This window comes from Globicephala melas, chromosome 11 (assembly GCF_963455315.2).
Source record: "Globicephala melas chromosome 11, mGloMel1.2, whole genome shotgun sequence".
Classification (NCBI taxonomy): domain Eukaryota; kingdom Metazoa; phylum Chordata; class Mammalia; order Artiodactyla; family Delphinidae; genus Globicephala; species Globicephala melas.
In genome coordinates, this window is record NC_083324.2 from 86,665,053 (window position 1) to 86,689,875 (window position 24,823).

General features: G+C 35.9%; 1 protein-coding gene across 10 annotated transcripts in view; it reads right to left on the reverse strand.

Annotated features, from left to right (window-relative positions):
- Positions 1–24,823, reverse strand: part of CDKAL1 (CDK5 regulatory subunit associated protein 1 like 1) — a 651,341-nt gene that overhangs the window by 612,116 nt on the left and 14,402 nt on the right. For 9 of the 10 annotated variants that reach the window (XM_030881291.2, XM_030881294.2, XM_070046775.1 and 6 more), the window contains one exon: positions 24,688–24,800. The exons of the other annotated variant lie outside the window; for it this stretch is intronic. In XM_030881291.2, the coding sequence (XP_030737151.1) occupies positions 24,688–24,800 (113 nt within the window). The remainder of the gene's footprint in view (positions 1–24,687; positions 24,801–24,823) is intronic. 10 annotated transcript variants of the gene reach the window in all.

Here is a 24,823-nt window from a genome sequence, read left to right on the forward strand (position 1 = left end):
TTATACAAAATTTTAAAATAAGAGTGAGATTGGAAACCAACTATATAAAATGTAATAAATTTCCTGAGCCCCTTTCTAAGAGTAAGGGTATTGAAAACAAATCTCAAATGTGAAATATAAATAGTAACATTAAAAATAAATAAATTAAAAAAAGGAAAGCAGCCAACATTACTGATGTTCATTAGAGGGGCAAAGTCATATCCCCTCTAATCTGGAATACATCTGACTTGTTTCCTATAATTGCTTTCCTAGCTTAAAGTAGTATTTTTAATAAAATAAATTTAGGCTTATTAAACCTGTTAAAACTTGACAAAGATAAAATAATATCCTCAGTCTCTCAAAAATTCTGTAAGTAGCTCAAATTGTTGAGAGGAATCATTCTCTGCAGCAAGCCTGCTGAAACTAATTGCAGGGGGGGAGGGGAAGCTTTGACTAACAAAAGTGCCTGATTATATAAGATAATGCAATACATCTACTATATCTAGTGCAACAATACCATGCGCTATAGCTAAGACTCTTAGCATTTCCATTATAAAAACCTGTTTTTCAATTCTGCCACCTGCCATCCATTAAAAAAATTTTTTTTTCTCCCACAGCATTCAAGTGTTGATCCTGGAAACATTCTACCACCACTCCTACTAAATGTTTTTGTCCTTTAGATTATCATGCAAATATTTTAAGAGTGCATTTTGTCTTTGCACACTGCACAGTTCTGATTTCAAATATCAAAGCTGTAATGTGCAAGCGAGGATCACAGGAACATTCATTCCAGAAATACATCAATATGTACTGGAGGTCAAGTTGGTAGAATCTTAGGCGACAGAACATTACTCTAACACCCGAAACAAGAGTTACAGATATTTATGGTTCTGAAGACATCAACAGTGATAAATGTTCTTCATCTGACAAAATGGGGGAAAAATCTAACAAAGTAATATGAAACAGAAAAATGTACAAATAAAATATCAGGTAAAAAGAACCAAATTCATGGCAAGGAAAAGCAAGTATGCAATGGTGAAAGTTCAGTAAGAAAAAAGTGGGCTAAAATACAACCTAGCCACTCTCTCCAACAGGTGTTAGCTATCTTCTAAAAAATGCCCAAAGGTAAGGCACAGTTTATTTTTCCCAAAACAATTATCCCTCAGAAAGGAGAAAACTCTTTTATACTTCTAAGAAAGTCCCTACCAAGTATTTCTTTTTACCAGGAGCTCTTATTCTCTCCACCCCCTTATTCCGAGTTACAGTGTCACTTGGAGAAGACATTACCCTGAGCAACAGGATCCCTGGAAGCCTAGGGAAGTCACCTGAATACGGTCAAAAGAGCTGCAATGGATTTAAGCCTTACTTAACTCCTGGGGATATAACCTGACACTGGCAAGTATTGGATTTCACTGTAAACAAGTCTTTCAAAGACAAATTTTTTACAAAGCATTATAATAAGTGGTTACACTTTAGAGATCAACATATATGCTTCTCCAGGAGGAAAGAAAAAACCAACTGTCCTTTAATTATGAGAACAGGCACCAGGGAGAAAATTTCCAGGGTCCTCATCATAGATTCAAAATATGTTGGATTTCAAACAAGTCAAATGGAAGTGAAGTCTTGAAAACTGTGTCAGACGACTCAAAAAGTGATTTAGGGAGGGGTTAAAAAACCCTTATGTTCAAGATGCCCTCGAAGTGTTTAAATAAAATTGCTTCATGAAAAGCCAGGGGAGAAAGGCAACATTTAAAAACTACTTCATATAATGCAATTTTAAATATGTATGTATAACTTAATATAAGGATGACAATTTCATCTTCATTCCTACAGTTTATATATTCCAGTTAGTCAAAACACTTTATTTAATCTAGCCACTGGGAAAACTGGGGCATCGCCTTATATTGGAATCATACGTATTTGCCACCTGCGATAACTGAAAAAATAAAGACAAGGACCAAATCTTTTTATTTTTAAAATCATTTCCCTCAGCACATAGCACTGTATCTCATAGATATGTTGAATAGTTAAGTAACATGTTAAAATGTACTTCACATATATGAAAAGGTCTATATAAAATGTCTTGTGAGAGAAACAATCAGAGTATTTTATCGGTTAGATTACATGAAGTACTTCCTTCCCCCGAAATAATTATAAATTTGCAGTATGTCTATTTTTGAAAATACATTTATACATCTGTATGCACATGTTTTTTAAAAAGGACTGGGGATGTGGTGCTGGGCTTTCCAAACCCAGGGTGTGCAAGACAGCTCTGTTGTATTTTCCCAGAAAGATTTAGTATTACTTTTTTGAAAACCATGATTAACATGAAGTTAATATATATGTAAAGCATTCAGAATAATTCCTAGCACACAGTAAAAGCTAAGTACATTTTAGATATTACCATGAATTGCTAAACCAAAACTGGGGTGTTAAAGGTTGTTTACTGACTTGTACTTTACTGCAAAAGGCAAAACCTGCAATTTCACGATATTCAGTATAAATCATACGTAAGTAAAATAAAACCCAAACTGGAGATTGTACTTCAATGACTGCTGCAGGCACTTCGTACTGGCTGTAAATCTGCTCAAATCTGAAGGTGCTACAGCAGCTGCCATTACTGACTGTCACACTACGTGGGTCACTTTAATACCCACGTTTTGTGAGGAACAGCATTAAAAATGAGGATTAATGAAACTTGTGATAAACTAAGAATTTAATATCGTGTATAGAATTTTTCTTCAAATTTTTACAAACACTCTAACCCAGGGTAAGAATCCTAGCTCCACCCTAAGGACTTATGTGACTTTGGTCCAGTCTTTTAACCTCTCAGTGCCTCAGCGGCCTCATGTGCAAAACAGGAATTAAAAAGAAAAAATTCACACTTTGCCCATTTGTGAGAATACATGTAAAGCAGTTAGGACAGTGTCTGGCACATAGCAGGTATTATGTAAGTGCATGCAAAACAAAACCTACACATGAAAACTCAAAGCTGGACTGATAAAACTCTGAACAGAATGAACAGCATCATATTATTATGAGCATCTTTGAAAAGTCTTAACATGACCACTTTTCATATATACAAAGGCTATTTCGTTGCAGTCATGAAAGGGGAATCTAAACTGCGCTACTGCACTGCTTTCTTTCCTACCTCATGCCACTTTTACATCTCCCTTTTATGCTTTTCCTCTTGGTTCATATTTTAGCTCATCAATACCTGCCATTAACAGTGCTTGGTCCTGTGGAAAACAATTAGAATTTTACAACACAAGACAGTCCTTCACCAAATAGGTCTGCCACAGAGAACTAAACAAACACATAACCACAGAATGCAACTGAATAAGATAACGCATGCAAAGCACTTAGCATAAGGGCTGGCACTCCATAGATGTGAGTTGTCATTAATTCTATTAACAATACTCGTTAAAAAGCATTACTCAATCTCTCAGCTTTAAGGTAAAAATAAATTTTTATTTGGTTTTTAGTGTACACATTTTGTTGTCAGAAGCAAATGGAATTTATATATGCAACAATATGAATTTCAGAAACATTATTTTGAGTAAAAGAAGCCAGACACAAAAGGGTACATACCATATGATTTTGTTTGTATGTCTCCCAAGAACAAGCAGATAGTATCAGAAACTGCCTGCTACAGAGGGGAAGAAAAAGGGAGGACTGATTGGAAAGAGGCACAACAAAATCTCCTGGGGTGATGGAAATGTTCTCCATCTTCTTTGGGTGGTGGAACATGGATGTACAAAATGGGAAACATTTTTTAAACTGAACGCTTAAGACCTGTACATTTTATTGGATATAAACTATACCTGAATTTTTAATTTAAAAAGCAAATACCTCCTTGTAATTGAGAGTAGGGATGTTATAAACATAGGTGATTTCGAGGAGGAAAGATTAGAATAATTGAGAAATTTGCAGTCAAAAACTTACGAGTTACGGCCCAGGGAGGACATACATGTATTTATTTATTCTTCGTGTTGAGAGCGCACCTCCTATTTACATGCACCTCAGCCATCTCCTATTGTCTCTCCCAGCTCTGAGCGCTGGCTCATTCTTCCACTCATCTCAGCAAGTTTGCAGTCTCTGCCTACACTACGATACTAACAGAGTTAACAAAAAGAAAGACTATGAATACTCAATCAAAATAGCTATGTTTTTATTAAACAGACCAGCAGCTGTGTGAGCAGAGACTTGTAAATGCATCTGTTCTACAGGATTTTATGTTTAATTCAATTTGTTCAAATCAGAGCAGCAAGGCACTATAACTATGGGCTAGACAAGGAAATAGTTTTGCAAAAACAGAATCCTACATGAAAATGGCATTTGTTAGAAAAGAACTGCACCTATTCATTCATTCACTCATTCATGCAGCAAGCACTTACTGAGCACCTATTCCATCCCCACCATTGTGTGTGGTGCTGGGAACACAAAGGTGAAGCCCAGCCTGGCAGAGGTGACAGACATCTGAACAGATGGTCATAATACACTGGCGGGCTCATAGGCCTGGGGTAGCACTCTGAGAGCACAGAGGAGGGGAAGACTTCCTTTAAAGGCTGGAGCTTTTCTGGAGTAAACAGGCAGAGAGAATGAAAAATACACTCCCACCTAACCCCACTCCATACATAGGGAGCTTTAGCTGTACCCATAATGTTTTCTTTCTAAATCTGGGCTGGAAGTACATGGCTGTTCTGTATCTTATTCTTTTAGTCTTTTTCTCTGTCGAGTATTTTGTAATGAAAAAATTTAGTGCAATCCACCAAGTAGTGCCTGTAGACTTTGAAAATCTTCCCCACCAGTAGCTCCTTCTTCCACAACAGACAGCTTACAGTTGCCAGGGTTAACTACTCTGAAGTGGAAGTAAATGGGGAAAAGAGACAGGCTGAGGAGTTCTCTAGTGATAGCTGTGTGTCAGGCCTGGAAAGGCACAAGGGGTGTGTAGGACATATTCCAATTTCACTTTATATAGCCACAGGAAAAAAATGGGAGTATATACCTTTGCCATAGAAAAAAAATGGTTCATCACAAACAACTAACTCTACTCATTCTGATCTCTCTTCTCTCAGCAAACGTTTACTGCACACTTGCTCCACGCGACATCCATCCATCCGAAAGCAAGCTCCTGCCTCCCAAGCACCTGCCATCCAACAGCAGGGGTGAGTCAGGTGTGCAAGCTCCGGGAGTACAACAGGTAGACTCTACAGTAAGGACTGGTAAAGATACAGCGTAGGCCTGAGACAGGGGACAGGGGCAAACAGCAGGCACTAAGCCTTACTATACTGACCGTCTTCACAGGCCACACCAACTAACCCTGGGAATCTTGCAAAAACATACGACACGGAAATAAAAACTATTTTTAATTCTTTTAATTATTAAAAATTAATGTTCCTGTGCTCCAGAATACCTGACATTAAAGGGTATGAAATGTTCAGTAACGATGCAACAACACTCACTGTCCTCCCACTCCATAAACGAGTGGTAATGACATCATCTCACTAGCTCCTCCCCACAGGAAAAAAAAACTGACAGAATTCTAGAACTCACTTTGAAGTTCAAGGTACCACTCTCATGCTGAAATAATACTGCCTTAAGCCAAAATGACTGATGGGAATGTGCTAGAGCCTTTAAGCAAAGGCAGACTTTTCTTGACTGGAGTGACTGTGTAATATGTTTACATGGATAATATAACTCAGTTACTTTTTCTTCTTTTACTGTTCTCATAAACACTAAATTTGATCAGTCTTCAAATCAGTTATTTGGAATCTTCATTTTTCCATCCTAAAAAAACTGTTTAATTCAAAATAAAGTCAATCATAACACACACACACACACACACACACACACACGCCACATATGTATAACTAAGTGAATTTAAGGTACTTTTGAGATTAATTTTTTTTAACTGACTTTCCTCTCCTTCTGCCAACCCTCCTGTAATCCAATATACTATAAGAATAATGCCACTGCTTACACAACTCCTTCTTCCTACACTTGAGAGTTTAAAGGTAAGGGGCAAGACAGGTTTGCAATGTTTTGATATAATGTGTTGCCATGGAAATGGCTGGCTTGTTCCTTATGAAGCACCATGACCTCATTGCAAATGAAAAAGGAATAGGATGACTTCTGAGGATTCAACTCAGAGAAAAATTAATAGCTAGGAAAAAGAAACCCAAAAACTGAAGAGACAGTCTGGAAAACATTGCAATGTCAAGAGTTATACTGAAATATTTTCAAAGAACTTATAAAAGCCTGACCTCCAAAATAGGAACCCTGTAATCAAAAAGGAAGATATAATATTAATGTGAAGATAAACCATTCAAATAACATGGACCAGTGGTTTCTAAATAAATACATTACACCCTCAATCTTGATAGACTATGAGCAAAATCCTATGACTTTCTGTGGGTACATTATAAAATTAAACCCACGCCATACTTTTCCCTTCCTAGAAACAGCCTGCTTTTTTCTTTTTCATTTCTTTTTCTTTTCTTTTTTTTTTTTTTGGTGCCCCTGTTTATACAGCTTATCCCTTATCACACTGACAAGACTGGGAACCACACCAGATGGTCCCCCCAGACATAATTCTAACAGGTTTTTTGTGCAAACAAAAGATAAAGAAGGCTACAGCAATGATTTACTGATATCTAAAGTTGAAAACTGACAAAACACAAACTGCTTTTTTCTTACTGTTTGAACTGTTTATCCTTTAAACTACTAAGATAGATATGGCCAAAATTAAATATGATTTCAAACTACAAAACCAAATACCCAGCTTTAACTGCCATTAAGTTTTGTCTTTGAGTTACCAAAATGTCCTAAATCACATTTTTTAAAAACAATGTCTATCATTCCCTTTGTACTGGCAAAAGGGGAAGAAATTTGTAAATTTCTGACTTATAAATCTCACTTAGTTGCTGGCTATGAAATAAACTACTCATCTGGATTTTTCATGAGCAAAGAAAATGCATTTGAATTGAAAACTCCAGAATATTTTCCCCAAGAAGAGCTAAAGAATGAATTAACTGAACCAAATCTGGAATCTTGGCTGTAGAACTAAAGTCTATTCTATTTCAAAATAATGTACCAAGTGAATATAACACAAAACCAAATGGAAAGTGTCCCCCAAATTACTCATCCTTCAAGATTAAAGAGTGTTTACACACCATAAAACAGAAGCTCCCTCATGACAATCTAATTGCAAAGAGCACTGTTTTTACGGTATACCTGAAAATCCAGCAAAAGCCCCAAATGATAATATATAATGAAACTGACAAGCATCTGAAATAAACTACCCAGACATCAAGCAAAAATACACCAGACAGACCCACAGGGCTCTTGTAATGTAGGTCATGACTGTCAGACCATAGCAAAAACATGGTGACCCTTGATAAAAATTAACCTTGATTATATGTAATCATGCACATATTTTGCTCTCAGTAACCAGCCCTCTGAAGTAAGTCCATAAAGCTGCAAGAAGTGGATATCAGAGTTGGCTGGGAACTATTTTTCACCAAAGAAAATGTCTGTCTCGTCATCTATCTATGGAGGTATAGGGGTAGCTTCAAACAAAATAGTCCAAGACCTCTGGGGCCTCCAAACATCTTACTTTCTCAGAGATCTTACTGCTTCAACCAAATGCACTTACTCTATAGTGTGTTTGTACAGATGTCTAAGACTCCATAAAAACCTACACGTGCATACGTTCTAGCTAAACTCCTTAACCTTCTAGAGGCAGAATATGTCTGTTTTTTTGTAGAAAAATTATAAAAGTAAGCAAATTAAAATCAGATCAGGAATAATAGGCCTGATCATATAATCTCTTACACCGTCTCTTTTTGTAGAAATCACTAACAAAGTCTCTGGGAGAGAGGTGGTGCTAAAATGCTGACTTTCCAGTTAATCCAAACTCATATAACCTCTTACGAAAACTTACAGGACAAAAATTCCCCACGCAGCAGAACAAAAAATGAGCGTGTTCACATGGTACAGACACTTTATCCACAGCTAGTTAATTCAGGTAGTGACAGCATAATACTCAACGAGCCAGTGCTGTAAATCTGAACCAGCCAGTCACACTGCCTTCTGCGGCCACAAGGCAGATGTTTACTTCTGCCAGCAGCCATCACACGTGAGAACGGAAGACAGGACCCAGTGAAAGACTGTGCTCAAATCAGTGCAAATCCACGACCACTGCAAGAGCGGTGGGTCACAAGGGTCACGTCTGTAGGGCACACATCATTCAAGGGAAACAATAGGTGTTCTCTGTACAATGCTTCCAAATCCAATCTAAACCCACTGTACCAGGGGTAAAGCACATAGTTTTCTGATGTAGGAATATCCAAGATCCAGGACACTAAAACTGTACGAAGTGTAATCTAACAGTTGTTATTTGATGGTCTGTGCCCTAAACCAAATATTTTATTTATTTCTGAACAGAAAATTAATTCTGTCGGACACAGAAGAAATCTAATTTTGACTTTTACGGCGAAAGTATGGCATTTATTATAACTCTAAGACTAAATAAAAAGCATCATGCTGATGTAAGAGATAAAATTTAAAATAAATGCAGCGTATTTTCTTTTAACACATATTAGGTTCACTTCCATCTGCCATCTTTTTGGAGGATGAAAAGCTCCCTAGCTGAAATATGTTTGCTAATAAATATAACTTGAGATTTTTCTTTGAAATTAAGCTGTAAAAGTGTTATGAAAACTGTCTTGTTTGCAGACGGCGCCAATCACATACTATTCTCATTATGGTCACTATACACATATTCTTAATATATAAATAACAAACACTGACAAGCAAGGTAAAATAATAACAACATTGGATTCCACAATGGAAATTTTCAATCTGAAAAGGCAGGTCTAACATACTTTTCAAAAAACGCAAACAGGAAATGTGCAACAGTGAGTTGTGCAGTGTGGTCCTTAAAATCCTGAACTCACTAAATGTCATCATATTAGTAGGAAACTCTGGCTACAGGCTAATTTAATACTTAAATGTTAATATAATTTTCCCATTACGACATCTGCCATGAATGTTTTTTTAACCAATAAAAGGTTAGAAAACGGCACGTAAGGAAGAAAAGAAAAATCCTCCAGCAATATCCTTGATACATAAAGTCATAAATATGCATTATTTCCAGGCCTAGTTTATTAAAAATTACTATACTTTCAAAAATGTGTGATTTGAGCAGAAATAAAGGAAGGAACTAGGTTAATAAAAAGAAAAATCTAAAAATAAGATAACTGAAATTAGGCTACTGTCTTGCCAGGCATGAATATATAAAACAGTGTAATTTTATTTAAAACATGCAAAGACTAAATCCTAAAATAATTAATTTCTTTAGCCACCGCAAGACAAGTGAGTCACAAAAATAGCAATGGATAAATCTTGTTACGAATACTATAATGTGGACCTGTATGTATGATAAATAAAGTATAAGAAAGCACGCAGCATTTCTATGTAAACTGCTTCTGAAGGATTATTATGGAATGCACACACTGACTGAACTTAAAGTGCTCGGGTTTTAAACATTAATTTACTTTGACTATGTGCATGTCAAAATGAAAGATTGCTGTCTGGATCCAGACATGGCGTATTAATATTGAACACAGGCATTCACTTCAGGTCAGTAGTCACTCCAAGTCGACTTCAGCAGGTGGTAAAAGTAATGTACTCATTAAAATGTATGTGTTACGAGGTTATCTCCACAAAACAGCTCTCAAATAGAGGTAGCCTTGAAACTGAAGCATTAGATATGCTAGAACCAACCTCTATTTGTCGTAAGTCTGGAGAAAATTGAACTTACCCTCGCTCCCTAATAACCAATAAATTAGTTGCTTTCGTCAGTATCTAGGGAAAAGTCAGAGTTTAAAATTCCACAAAGCTAACCTGGCTGCGTCCAACAGAGTTAAATGCTCTTGAACCAACCTATACAGACTAGAGTATCATTTTAGATCCAGAAGCCAAATATGGGAGTTTTCTTCATTTTGGATGTCTCAGTGTATTTCTTAATTAAGTAGAAATTCACTCCTTTCGAGACATCCCTGGTGGCACAGTGGTTAAGAATCCGCCTGCCAATGCAAGGGACACGGGTTCGAGCCCTGGTCCCGGAAGATCCCATATGACGTGAAGCAACTAAGCCTGTGGCCACAACTACTGAGCCTGCACTCTAGAGCCCGCGAGCCACAACTACTGAGCCCACGTGCCACAATTACTGAAGCCCGCGCACCTGGAGCCCGTGCTCCGCAACAAGAGAAGCCACTGCAATGAGAAGCCCACGCACCACTATGAAGAGTAGCCCCTGCTCGCCACAACTAGAGAAAGCCCATGTGCAGCAACGAAGACCCAATGCAGCCAGAAATAAATAAGATTAAATCTTAAAAAAAATTTACTCCTTTCATTTCAATTAACTCTATTCAAATTATTTTCCCCTTCTGTGAGATAATAAATTTCAGTTCTCCAGACTAAAGGCATAAAGCTCAAGACACTAGAGCTGACTCAAACCAAAGAGATTCCCCCCACCCCCGCCGCCCAAAAAAATTACATCTGACCTTCAACATATACAACAGTGTAACTACACCCAAAAAGCTCAAATACGTTTTTTTAAATTACTTTCCAACGTCAGGGATAAATCTTTTCCATTTATTCCTGGCACACCTAAACTTAAACAAGATCATTCTCTTTCACTTCTCTCACTCCTAAGTCACCCAATTATTTCCACTAACAGATAACTCACTTCTTCATTTTAATAACCTTTTTAACGTATATATATAACTATCGTCTTTACAAGTTGTTCTTTTTTCCCAAAAAAATACTGATCCATTTTGTACATAAATAAGCAGACAGGGTCCCCAAATTTGTAATTAATCATTTCAAACTGCTTCATTTACTCATTATCCATCCAATTACTAGATAAGGGAAGAACGGGAAAAAGGTCAGCAGAGACAGGGGAAACAAGTCTTCTTACAAGGATGAGCCCGTATCTGCCTTGTTCACTGATGAATACACAGCACCACAGGCACACGATGAGTATCTAATGAATGAATGAATTTATAAAGAACCAGAGAGCACTGGAGTTCACCTCACTCATTTGAGATATAAGTAAACTGAAGGATTAAATGGCTTGGCTAAGATCACAAGGTAAGTTGGTCAGCTTTGCACAGAGTCTAACTCAACAGATGCTGCTTTAACGTGGAGTTTTTCTCCTTCTTTCTCCCACCTTTAGTACTTATTCTTTAAGCTCAACACAACTCTTTCTAGACATTTATTACGTTTCCCTTTCGAGACATATAGGTGGAAAGTAGTGCCTCCCCAATCAAGGGGCTAATAGTTCTAAAGATTTCCGTAGCAGGAGAATATATTTGAGGGAATCTAAGATCTAATTGGAAGATAGAACCGGGAGACCAAAGGTAGAAAAAGAACCCATGGAAGCCCCTATCAATATCTGTAAAATTTACTACAGTCTAATAAAGACACTGCACCTTCTACAGTTTCATTCAAATGTGAGTAAACTTCTTTTGGCTTGCAGCAGATAAAATGCATTCTAAGAATGTGTCCAAACATTTGTAAGTCCAATAGATTCCTTTCTTACTGCAAAGGATTCCTATTTTGGGGGGGCCCCAGGGGCCTTCCAGCACAGATCTCAGCTGCCTCCCAGCTCTCAGATACAAGATGATAAGCACTAGTGCCCCAAAGTATCCCTCTCTTCCAGGATGAAAGGTTAAAACCTCTACATACGATCTATGAGCCATTTTTCTTCCTTTCTAATTGCCAACCCTCAATTCGTCTTTTCTAAATTATCTTAAAAAGCGGTGACTTAAATATACCTAAGGAAAAAATTCTAACAATCCTGAAAGATTATGTAAAAGTAAATATAATACGGTCTGCTGGAAATTCACACAAAATAAAATCATACTGGGAGTGGGGGAAAAGTCTTCAAATTTGGTTCCTAGTTTCATATTCAGATAAAGGATTTTTCCATCCTCCATAACACCTGTAGGTTTAAAAGGCAGAACACCAGAATTAAGCATTCTAGTGGCAGCCAGTCAATGCTAATTAGTATGACACGCTTAGACTTATCAGGGGGTCCATGACCTACCCCATAATGAAATCTAACTCACTCCAAACGTTCTTGACCAAAGTAAAAGCATTTCTTTGGCAGGTGGCAGAAGGAATGATGAGTCAGGAAGAAATACTCAACACAGGCCAGATGCCTTAAGGTATCACCAGTAGAAACAGGAAAATTACAAGAACCAATTGAGGAAACTAACAAAGAACAATGTGCCTATTCTGTTCAGTCACTTTAAGCAGGAAATCTATACTTAAGGTGCCCACGAATCACAACATTTGTAAAGCACCGACAAGGCCACTTACTATGGTCAGGCTCATAAAAGGGTCTCAAAAATTTATAAAAGACTACTTGACCTAGAAAAATGCTAAATTTAATTCTTTCAGGTGGTAAGAAATCATCGGTGGTTTACACCTAATAGTAAAGGCAACACAAATGAGAAACCGCCTCTGTACTCCATGGAATCACTCAGTAAATTTTACCTGTTTCTCATGAATGACATGAACATTGATATAAATTCATTCAATGAACACGAACCAAGTGCTTATTACAGGCCAAATATGGCAATAGGTACTAAGAATACAAGAAAAAAGGGCTCTCTCTGTACTCAAGTTCAGTCTTACAGGAGAGAAAGTTATGTAAACAAATAATTCCAGTAGAGTCTAATGAGCGCTACAAGCAGAGATAAAGATAATCTTGGTCGTAATAGTATGTTAAGGAAAAGCCTGCTTTGGAGGTGTGCTGGGGGAGATGGGATAAGGAGGAATGGAATGAGAAATGTTGGAGAAGGATTTCACACCTGATATTTCTTAACCTGATGCTGTACCTCTTTCAGAGTGAGAGAAAGGTGAAAAAGCATGACCTGCCCACCCAACCCTCATATTTCTGCAACAGTCAAATGGGTTATTTCACAGGCAAGAATTAAAGAGTCAAAAAAAGATTTATGTATAACGGAATCACTTTGCTGTACATCTGAAACTAACACAATATTGTAAATCAACTCTAGTCCAATATAAAATACATTTTTTTAAAAAAGGAGAAAAGAAGCCAAAACAGAGATAAGTAAGTTCACTAGCAATCCATGTCACCTTTAAAGCAAGACCTCCAATCTTCCAACTTCTAATCCCTTATTCCTTCTATGAAATCACTCCATTCTGCCTCACTGGTTCCCCCCACCGGAAGCCATCTATTATACATTACTTCAATATCCCATCCTCATTTCCTAATTAACAGTCACCATCAAGAAAAAGATGTGCAAGAGAGAAATACATAAAACTAAAAGACATTTAAATAGATTAAAATAAATAAAACATATTTAAATTAAATTTCATTAAGTTACCATTCATTTCAGAGACTCAAATTTAAAACATACATAATGGTGACTTTTCTTTATTAATACTTAATATAATAATAGCTAACATTTATCAACCATTTATTAATTTTCACAACAACCCTGTAACCCATTTTACAGACAAGGAATCACAGGCTCAGAGAGGTTTGAGAAATACTTACTCAGTTATGCCAAGTATGCTAATTTAAAAATTACCCCACGTTTTTCAAGCATTTGAGTTGATCAGTGTCTTTTAGATCAAGATGAGAACCAAAAATGGGGGACAACAATTTCAAGGCAAAGCTAAAGGGACATTACACTTTCAGATAAAGGGCTAAATATCAGAAGGAAAAAAAATCTCTCCAAGTATACTTTTTATAGAAAGAATAAAAATAAATTATGTCTATTTTGTAATTTCCTCCATTACTAATGCATGCTTAAAGAAACTGATTCTGAGATAAATTTTTCTTGTACTTTTCCAGTCCTTGACATAGACTGGTGAGTGGTACTGTGGACTAACAAGCATATTCAACCAACACAGATGACTAAAATTTAAAAGGTATAACATATTAACATATCTAGGCCACACAGAAGGGTCATAAGGTAAGATCACCAGCATAAATTAGCACATTATTATAAGGCGTCTAAAGGAGCCAGACAAAATCTGCATGATAGATCTTCTTTTATACGAATATATAATGCTGATTGATTGGATTTTTTTTAATCCTAAGTATTTTAGGAAAATAATATTGCTTGTATAATATCACATTTTACTACTTCAGGTCCTACCCTGAGAAGCACATTTGCCATTATGGGGAGCCTGGGGAGGAGCAGGGGGTGGGGACCTGTTGAAAGCATTTTGGGGGCACTTAGCTGTCTTTCTCAGTTTCATGCTTTTTAAAAAAGTTATTCTGAGTGCATTTTTGCACTTTCTAATTTCCTTACAAAAATCCCTAAACACAAAGTCATTTAGGAAAATAATCTTTGTTATTTACCAAATCCCTAGAATTTTACATCTAGAAAAAGCCTAGGTTAAAAAACAGATCTGTTTCTTGCTAAATGATTAAAACACTTCATTAATCTCTACAATAAGAATATCCTAAGAGTATGGGCTCTGAAGTACTGTAGTGTCACAATGCTTTGCTTCAATTTTTCATACTATTCATAGCTCACAGAACAATTGTCAAATATTGGAAGAAAATGTCTAAGTGATAGTCTTTAGCTACTGAAACAGGTGCTGAATAATCAAATCCTCCTTTAATTATGCATTTTTAAACAATTCAGACAAACCACATATGTATTATTATTACTAGCATCAACAAAAGCAGCAGTAAGAGTGAACATTTAAATATAAGCACATACACTCTCATGAACGTAAAAGAACCCCTCTAACTGCCAATTGTGTCTTCACTTCCCCCAAACTACATACATTTAGTAACTGAGACAGTCACTTCAGAGTTATAAGGATGAGTTTTTAATGGAGGAAGACGTTAACTCTTTATTTCTAAGGATTAGTACCTTAAAAAGGATACTTCAGAAAAAAATAACAAAAACTGAAATGTACAAGTTATGTTGACTTCAAACATTTTCTGCTTTTAAATAAAGGAAACAGTGGAAGCACACCTGAAATTATCTCAGATTTTTTTAATCTTACACCCAAAACAAGAGTCAAGCATTTTATATTAGTAACAGAAGCATCTTGTGCTGTTCTACATCCAGTAAAAATCACTGACAAATTCTGTTTATATTAAAAAACAACTACAGATAGCTTTTATTGGACATAAAAATATACTAATTGTATTATCTTCTGGGGTCATAAACTACGTTGGATGTAATATGCTCCATGAATAAACAATCAGGGAGGTTTTCACCTAACTGTATGGGAAATGTATGCACCACATCCTTTATATAAATCATCCTCACTTCAAGTCAAATTCGTATTATCTAATTTTTGCATTCTTCACCTAGAGAAGCTATTCATAGAACCTAGATTCTCCTTTCATCTCACTACTGCCGGTAGGAAATTCAAGCAATGAAAGATTTTTCTAAATTTTCAAAGGTACTTTTACCATAAAGTAACATTCCAGAATGGATAAACCTATGTGGTATGACCTAAAAGCCACACAAATCATTTATTTATGGCTGTTATGTTTTAATCACTGGATAGTTTTTAGAGGCTTAAAAAAATTAATGGGTTTTGCTATACAAAAGCAACTATGTTTTCCATGAAACATTAGCTGTCACATTAATACAAGGTTTTACCATTAATTATATTGGATTATACAGGAGTCTATGTCTACACGATGATTGTTAAATATCTGAATTTCCAAACCATTTCCAAAAAAAATGTAACCTGGTCCTACTAAACCTTACATGAATTAAAAATCCATTTACAAAACAGAAAATTAAACATTAAAAAATATAACCTCAATTTAATAATACATTTGCAGATAAAACATGCAACACATTTTTCATCAAAAAGCAAAATATTATATATACGTAAACAGTGCCACCTTTTGGTACATTTAGGAAATGAGCTTCTAAATTGTACAAAAATATCTTTAAATGTGATGAGAGAGCAAAGCAAGAAATTAAAAAAACATCAGTTTACAATTTAATAACATTAAGGTGTAATAAATGTTACTCATTTTAAAACATAAATATTTTCAAAAACTAAAACGTTACCTCATGTTTATATGTTTTCATTTCATTTTCATGAGGTTGGCAGAGCACCATTTCATTTCAAAGAAAACTGAGGCTCAGAAAATGTTAATGCCTGACTCAAATATCCCTCAGTTAAGAATGGTTGAATCATCAGTATCTTGAAATTGTTAGTTTTAAATTTCAACATTAATTCTTCAATAAGATTTTACAAAATTTTATTTGTATAATGTTTTTTGTATATACTTGCAAGGAAAAGATATTTATGTTTAAATTACTACATGAAGAACATACAAACACTGACTACACTCTCACAGTTGTTTACATTTCACGAACACAAAAACTCTTCATCTAATACAGTATTCTTCCTACCCCTATGCTAAAAGAAAAAGCCTTCACTGAAAACTGCAAAGCCTTCTCTCATTTTTTTCCTCAGGAAAAAAACAGCCCTTGTTTATGGCTTGCACGCAATTTGCAACTTACCTAAGACACAGATAAAAAGCTGCTACAAATGAGATGGAAATGATAAGCTTCAAATATTCTCCCTAAAGCTTCTTTGCCTTAATTTGATCTCCTATTTAGGTGTCTGTATAGCATTTTCAATGTCTTCTACTTCTACCTCTCTCACTGATTTCCTGAATAGTTTTTATGAGACCATAACATAGTTATTCTAGAACACCCTCACAGCTCCCTTATTTTTGTAAGCTAGCTAATAACTCAGCTCTCACATGGAAAAAAGAAAATATTCTCAATGATCTTTATCTGTTACTATGGATTTTACTCAAAGTGCAGTCATCAAGTAGTTTTTCATGGAGCAGACTTCAAAATCAGTTAATATGTAATGAACCCATCCTAAATTACTGCACACTGCCACTCAATTAAAAAGAAAGAAAGAAGACAACAGCTGATAAGATAGATGGTAGCTAAAATGGTTACTGAAAACACTGAAAGAGTAAAAGCAAAGAGCAAGCCAGAGGGATGGGCCAGAAGTACTACATCTTCTGTGAAACAGAACTCCACGATCAAATGCAATAATTAGACATTAACTCAGAAATGTTCATTAATTAGCCTCACCTCTTGTTCATAACATATTCAAGAAAAAGCACAGTATAAGACATAAAAATTGGTAAACCTAGCCATTTCTAAAAATGATTCAGTGGGAAAGACTGAATATGAACATGCTAAGCATACATTTTTAAAGGATTCCCTTTCACCCCACAGCTCTTTTTTCATCACTGGGAGCGCTGGATGCGCCCCCCTCAAGAGTAAACAACATTCTGGATCTTCTCTAGAGACTCTTGATTTCCCTCCCCTATTTCCGAATGGATGAAAATCCCACTTTGAAAAAGCCCTTAGTTTTAATTCTCTCTGCTTTTCTCCCTGGGCAGAAAGGGAAAAAAGAAGGAGGAAGTGCCACTCTCGTTGCCACCCTGTACTATGCCCCCTTACCAATCACTACAAATAACTCACTGAATACAAGCAACGCTCCAAGATCACTTCTCTCTCTGCAAATGCACAGGCATACACACAAATACATGGAAATATATATGTAACAGAATTTTATTATGTTTGAAGGAACATCAAAATTTCTAATACTGAATTCAATCCCATTAAATTGAAAGCAATTACTGCTTCCAATTTAATAAGAATGGATTAAATTAGATTTCTGATTCAATATAATTTGTAGCGTCCATGTCAGGTAAAGTGATAGTACGAGGATCTTATCTGAGACATGTCAGGACCATGAAGACTGGACTTGACAGCCACTAAATAGGATTCTACTGAAAAATTCAAGGGACTCACACACATACCACACGCCACATTTATTTAAACTTTAGAGTATACTTTAACTTGTATTCTTCTATAAAGAGAGAATAAAACTACTTCAATACATTATAGTCAAAATATTGTTTTTACTTGTTCACTAATGCACATGCAAAAAACACCTGAATTCCTATCGTGCGACAGGTACTGAGTTTGATGATGAAGATGGTAATACCAGACACACATGGAACACGTTTGTACATAGTAATATTTAATCTTTAGAAAGGACTGCTGTAGTCATCTTCATTAAATAAATAAGGATACTGAAGCACAGAGGTGTTGTCATTTGCCCAAAACCATAAAGCTAATACATGGCAGTAGCTGGCTTTACAGCCTGGCTCAATATTAACAGCTGGCTACAGTCTGCTCTTCATCACTAAGCAACAGTGTCTCTGAGATGCCAAAGGTAAAGATGATTAAGACAGAAGGAACTCACACACCATGGGAGAGAACATGTAAAAAGAAGATAAATTACCCTAAGACAGGAAGTAGCTGAGGTACCACCCTCTCCGTCTCTAAGCAGAGGAAGTAAGCTGAATGGCGGCAGTGCAAGTGGAGATACAGCTGTACAAGCAGTTACAGCTAATGATCAGATTAGGTGATCAGAGGTATAGTCACAACACACACGCATATGCAAAAAGCCCTTAAATCACCCATATATATGACATACACGAATTTGTGTACATAACACAGTACAAGAATTCTTAGAAACTGTTAAATTTGAGAAGCACCAAGCTACAATGAAGGAATATCCAAAAGGAAAGTCTCTGCAGACGCCTGGACATTCAAATCATCCTGAATTAACCATCAAACATGTGTTTGATGCTGGTAAAGTGGGAATGAGTGGGAAATTTTAAAGTGCTGTAATTTACTCCATTCTCCTTTAATATGAAACCTCTTTAACCTTAATATATGTTCATAGATTTGGGGATTACTCAAGATGCACCTTATGTGAAGGTTAGTTTTTAGTTAAGTGTGAAAGCAATGTAATGGTAAAGGTATCAAATGTTTGTCCTCAGATTCAAAAACTCCCACTTTAGCATATGCTCTTCTGAGCAAAAGGACAATGACCGCATTCTACAACAAGCACAGTCAGGGCGACAGAGCAACGACGATGTCAAGCAGCAAGCAATGAGCGAATCATTTCACACGCGGTCTCCAACATACGTGTGGTGGGCGGGTATCTGAGCCGGGTCATGCTGCCTCTGAAAAGGTCAATTTGTCTGACTCTTGTATAAGTACTACTAAAAAGTTTAAAGAGCAATGAATCAGAATAAAATAAAGTGTTAACTAATTTAATGACTTCTAATAATTTTATTAGAAGACTATTTGTAACACAAAATTCACTTTTCATATTAATGGCATAGATGCAGTTATCATGTAATGTAATACTGCCATCTACTGTCCAAGAGCTAAAAATACATCGTCTTTAATCCAAACCAACTAGAATTTTAACAGCCAAAAAAAGAGCCAACATTATTTTACATGTTCCAGTGTCAACATCTGAAAAAAAGGTTTTTTCCTCAAAATCAGGGACAACAATGCAAAAACATAGATTTTTAAGTGAAGCTTTCATGGTAATTACTCATCTTTCCATTTTCTTAAAAAATAAAATAAAGTTTAAACACAGGCTATTTCTAAATGAATTATCAAAAATAACTTTTACAAAATCTCAAAGGGCAATATGAATCATTAAGCAAAAGTGAAGTTTATGAAAATCCGTTAGTCTCTGTAAATTTGTCACTCATAAAAATTCTAAAATATTTTGAAGGGTGTACTTTAGGCAGAAAGATTCCAGATAAAGGTCTGAGGTGCAAGATGGAATGAAGAGTAAAGACAGGGACAAATATGTGGATGTGTTGAATTAAACACTGACCATATAAAATATTAGTAAGTCCTAGGAAAAAAAAATTCTAAAATATTAAAACTAAAAAATATTTTTAAGTTGTTCAGTATCAGAATGCCAGCAATTTTGAAAAGACTGGTCATCTTAATACAGCTGAGCACTCCAGTGCATTTATTCACAAAAATTACTGCAACTAATGTGAGTTGAAGTACTACCACTTACATGCTACAAGAAATGCAAACAAGAAGTTTAAGTGACCTGAAAAGGTCAGGCCAAAAGTGGAACAGGATGAAAAATGATCGAAAGTTCCCAGAGAAAAACGATTAAAAAAGATGAAGTTTTCCCGCATCTACCAGTGAGAAAATTGAGCTTAAAACTTTTATCAAAATAATGTGATTATCATGCAAGTTATTAACTATGACTGGGCATTCACTTTGACATAATATCAAGTTAAAAAAGTCAGGACCTGGAGCCAAAGTATTTTAGAATTCACAAGAGTGAACTAGATTTTTCTCTTTATCTCTGTAAAAGGTAAAGAATCTAACGAACCATGCAAGTTCACTCTCAAACATAAGGAAAACAATGCTCAGGATTTAAACAAGAACAAAATTAACACTACTTAATTTGTATGGATAACACACAATTTAGTACAGAATCAAAACTAGTGCCACTTAGTAGGCAGATGGTTGAAACACAGTTTTATGCTTCCTATCACAAGAGGAGATTCTTGTTGAGATGAAAAGACGAGATAAAAAAAAAAAAACTAAATGTTCCCATGCTCTATTTAAAGAAGAAAAAGAAAACTAGAATGTAGAGATCAGAAAAATCAGCATGTATCCTATTTTATGTCACAGTAATGAAGAGTCCCAACATATGAGTATCATACCACAATACTTGTTCATCAGATTTGGCCTCAAACGACCTGTGACCATTCAAACACTAAATATATTCTCAAGATATAAAGATCGCCACCAATGAGGACAATGAAAATAATTGACCAACATTCCAAAAGAAATAATCCAAAAACAATAACCAAAGCAGCATTATTTGTGGGGGAGGGGGTTAGTCTATAAAAATTGCTCACTTGAAGAACACACTCATGAAATGTTTGTGTTCAAATCATACTTCTGTAAAAAGCCACTGTACCTACCAGGACAGTTTAACTGCTTTCCATAATACTAATTTAATTCTATCATGCAAACAGGTATCTGAGTTTTAGAGAATGACATCATTTTTCCTCAGCAGGTTTCATTCTTTGAAATGAGAAGCAAGCAGGCATTATAAGTTATAAACCACCCTTTTCCTCAAAATAAAAAGGATTTGAAAGAGGCAACGAACAAGCATTTACTTCTCTAAGTCTCTGTGAGGTCTTACTATGGAGTAATTATATTCCTAGATTCACACAGTTAGAAAAGTAGCAATTTCAAGTATATATCTAATCTCTCTTTCTTCCCCAAATAGTAAAAATATCTACCATTGGTAACTGAGATTTCTGAATTTCTCTGTATACTGTTTTCAGTAACTTCTGTGTACATTATACATAATCTATTATATACCTCATTCTTATCAATTACAGAGTTAAACAAAAATATTTTTGGTCTACATGTGATTAATGAAATATTATAAACTATTAAGCAATAATAATTTTTATAAATTCCCATTATTCCACAATAACAAAAGAGACCACTGGCATAGGTATCCAGAAATCATTCATATATCTAACCTAAATGAAAGACCTGTAGAGATTTCCTTATTAAATATTTTAAGGAAGCTAATGTTTATATTTTCTGGGCCTATGGCATCTAGACAAGTAAGAAAGTGGTCCTACAGTCTACTGCATGCAAGCCAGACTAGAATTAAAACTGCTAAATTTCTGAAGTGGGTAAAATCACAGTATGTAAAATTAATACAAATACATATAAGTAATACAGGCATATAAAAGAAATAAACTACAGTAACAAGAAAAATAAATTTCACATTCAAGTGATTAAGGAACCAATTCCCCTTTTTACTATTCCCAAATAAGAAATGAAAATTAGGTTTGCATAACAAAGTTTAATATTCTTGTATAAACACATCAAGACTTATTTTACATAGAAGAGTACTGTTATAATACTAAAAACCTGTTAATAGGCTAAAATGAATTAACATGTGTTAGATATTAAATATCACCTAGGATAAGTCAAGCTCTGAATTTTTTTAATATTTAGGAAGTTATCTTAAAGGCTATTTTCTTAATTTTCAAACTGTACCATCAGAATGTATTAAGGTAAGTACAGGCTAAATTATACAAAAATTACTAATGAACACAGAGAAGTAATTCTAAAAGCAGATTGAGTGTTTTTACCTGTTTTAAGACTGATTTTGCTGTCTAAAGAATGAGTTATCAGGACTTCCCTGGTGGTGCAGTGGTTAAGAATCCGCCTGTCAATGCATGGGACACGGGTTCGAGCCCTGGTCCAGGAAGATCCCACATGCCATGGAGCAACTAAGCCCGTGCGCCACAACTACTGAGCCGGTGCTCTAGAGCCCATGAACCACAACTACTGAGCCTGCGTGCCACAACTACTGAAGCCCGCGTGCCTAGAGCCCATGCTCCACAACAAAAGAAGCCACCGAAATAAGAAACCTGCGCACCACAAGGAAGAGCAGCCCCTGCTCACCTCAACTAGAGAAAGCCCGAGCGCAGCAACAACACCCCAACGCAACCCAAAATAAATAAATAAAAATAAATTTTTTAAAAAAAGAATGAGTTATCAAAAACAGAGTTAATGACATACAATTACTTACTTATTGAAGGAAACAATGCTATGAAAGGAATAACTTTCCAATCTGCCCTTCTCCTCACATCCATTTTGAAGCTAGGACAGGCCAACTACACATGCAAAGGCAATGTGCTATGTGATACAGACTAGTGGTCAAGAGCAATGTTTTGGAGCAACAGACTTTACCGCCCATGTGATTTAAAGTAAGAAACAACCTCTCCATTCTCACCTATATGAATGGATGCTAATATGTCCTTTTGTCACAAGGACTAAGCATGATAACACATATAAAGCATTGGGCCATTCACTGCCTCTCACAAAGCATTCGAATTATGTTCCCATTTATTGTACATACAACAGAAACAGATATAGATGGATGTGCCAGTTCATATACATATATATTCCCTAACTCTGTCCACTGAGAGAACCTCGAAGCACTGATACTTCACAGTAGCAATAAGCACAACTAGTGCCCAGATCTCTGGTCTGGTTCTACACACTATTCTCCTAATGAAAGGGGTCAGGATTCCTTGGAAAAGTGGTTGCTTCCAAGGCTGGGGAAGGGAAAATACAACACTAGAATATCTTGTGGTGCCAGAAAATAAGGAAGTGCTCAAAAAGGAATGGGGGCATGTTTGAAGGACACAAGAGCCAGTCTAAACAAGGTCCTATGGCCAAAGTTGGAACAATACAAGAAACAAAATAAATAGGGCTTCCCTGCCGGCGTAGTGGGTGAGAGTCCGCCTGCCGATGCAGGGGACATGGGTTCATGCCCCGGTCCGGGAAGATCCCACATGCCGTGGAGCAGCTGGGCCCGTGAGCCATGGCCGCTGAGCCTGTGCGTCCGGAGCCTGTGCTCCGCAACAGAAGAGGCCACAACGGTGAGAGGTCCGCGTATCGCAAAAAAAAAATAAATAAATAAATAAATAAATAAAAATAAATAAATAATGATAGCTCTGAACTATAACCTATAGAATAAAATAAATATCCATGAGTTCATACTGATATCAACAAATAAAATGGGGAGGAAAGGACAGCCCTTCCTTACAGAAGACTCTGATTAATAAATGTGGAAGAAAAGAAGAAAATAGAAAATCACCACTAGGCAAATATCACAGTAATAACTTGCAGACAAGATCCACCAACAGATGCTAAAATCATCGAATACTGAAATTACTAGGCAAGAGGTTGAGGAGGCACCGCGTATTTACTAGTGACAATGAGAAAAACAGCAACTTTACTGTGGAGAAATCTGACAGACAAGGGGTGGTGTACTAACATCATGAAGCCCCCTGCCCGATGTGATGCACTGAGAAGGATACAATATCACTTCTGTGCTCTTCTTGCCGAAAATGCATAATTACCTTACTCTAATCTAAGGTAATCATAATTACCTTACTCTATCAGACAAACCCAAGGTGAGGGACATTCTACAAAATAATCGATTTTCTTTCAGAAGTGTCAAAGTCATAAAAGATGAGAAAAAACTGAGCAACTGTCACAGATTGGAGGAGACTAAGGAGACATTACAAATAAACATAAGGTGAGATCCTAGATTGGATCCTGGAACATAAAAAGGATGTAAATAGGAAACCTGACAAAATTCAAACAAGATTTGTAGTTTAGATAATAGTATTGTGCTAACACTAATTTCCCAATTTATTAATTATTCTACAATTATGTTAGATATTAAGATTAGGGGACCCTGGATAAAGGACATATACAAACTCTCAATTTTACTACTTTCCTGAAAGTCCAAACTTATTTCAAAATAAATTTTTTTTTTAATATTATACACACACACACACACACAGAGTCATCCCTAAGTATGTTCAGGGGATTGGTTCCAGGACCTGCGGCAGAGACCAAAATCCGCATATCCTCAAGTGCCATAGCCAGCCCTCCATATCCGAGGGTTCCACATCCTAGGATTCAACCAACCACGGACTGTAAACATAACAGTGTATGTATTGAAAAAGGTCCCCGGATAAGTGGACCCACACAGCTCAAAGCTGTGTTGTTCAAGGGTCAACTGTAGTTATCTAGACAACATATATTAGGTATCGTTTTGTTTTCCCTTAAAATCATCAAATTATGCTAAAATGTCCTTTAGTTGCTGAAGTTAGAAAAGATATCTCTAAAAAACTTATCTCTGAAAAATTTAATCAATAAAATACATTACAGATCTCATTACCTGTAATTTTATATCCATAAGCAGCTAGTTGTCCAGCCATATATTCTCCATCTGAATTATTATGAGAACAACCCCAAGTCCGTATCCAAATTTTCTGTATGCCTGGAATAGTGCTGTTAATGAATTAAAAAAAAAA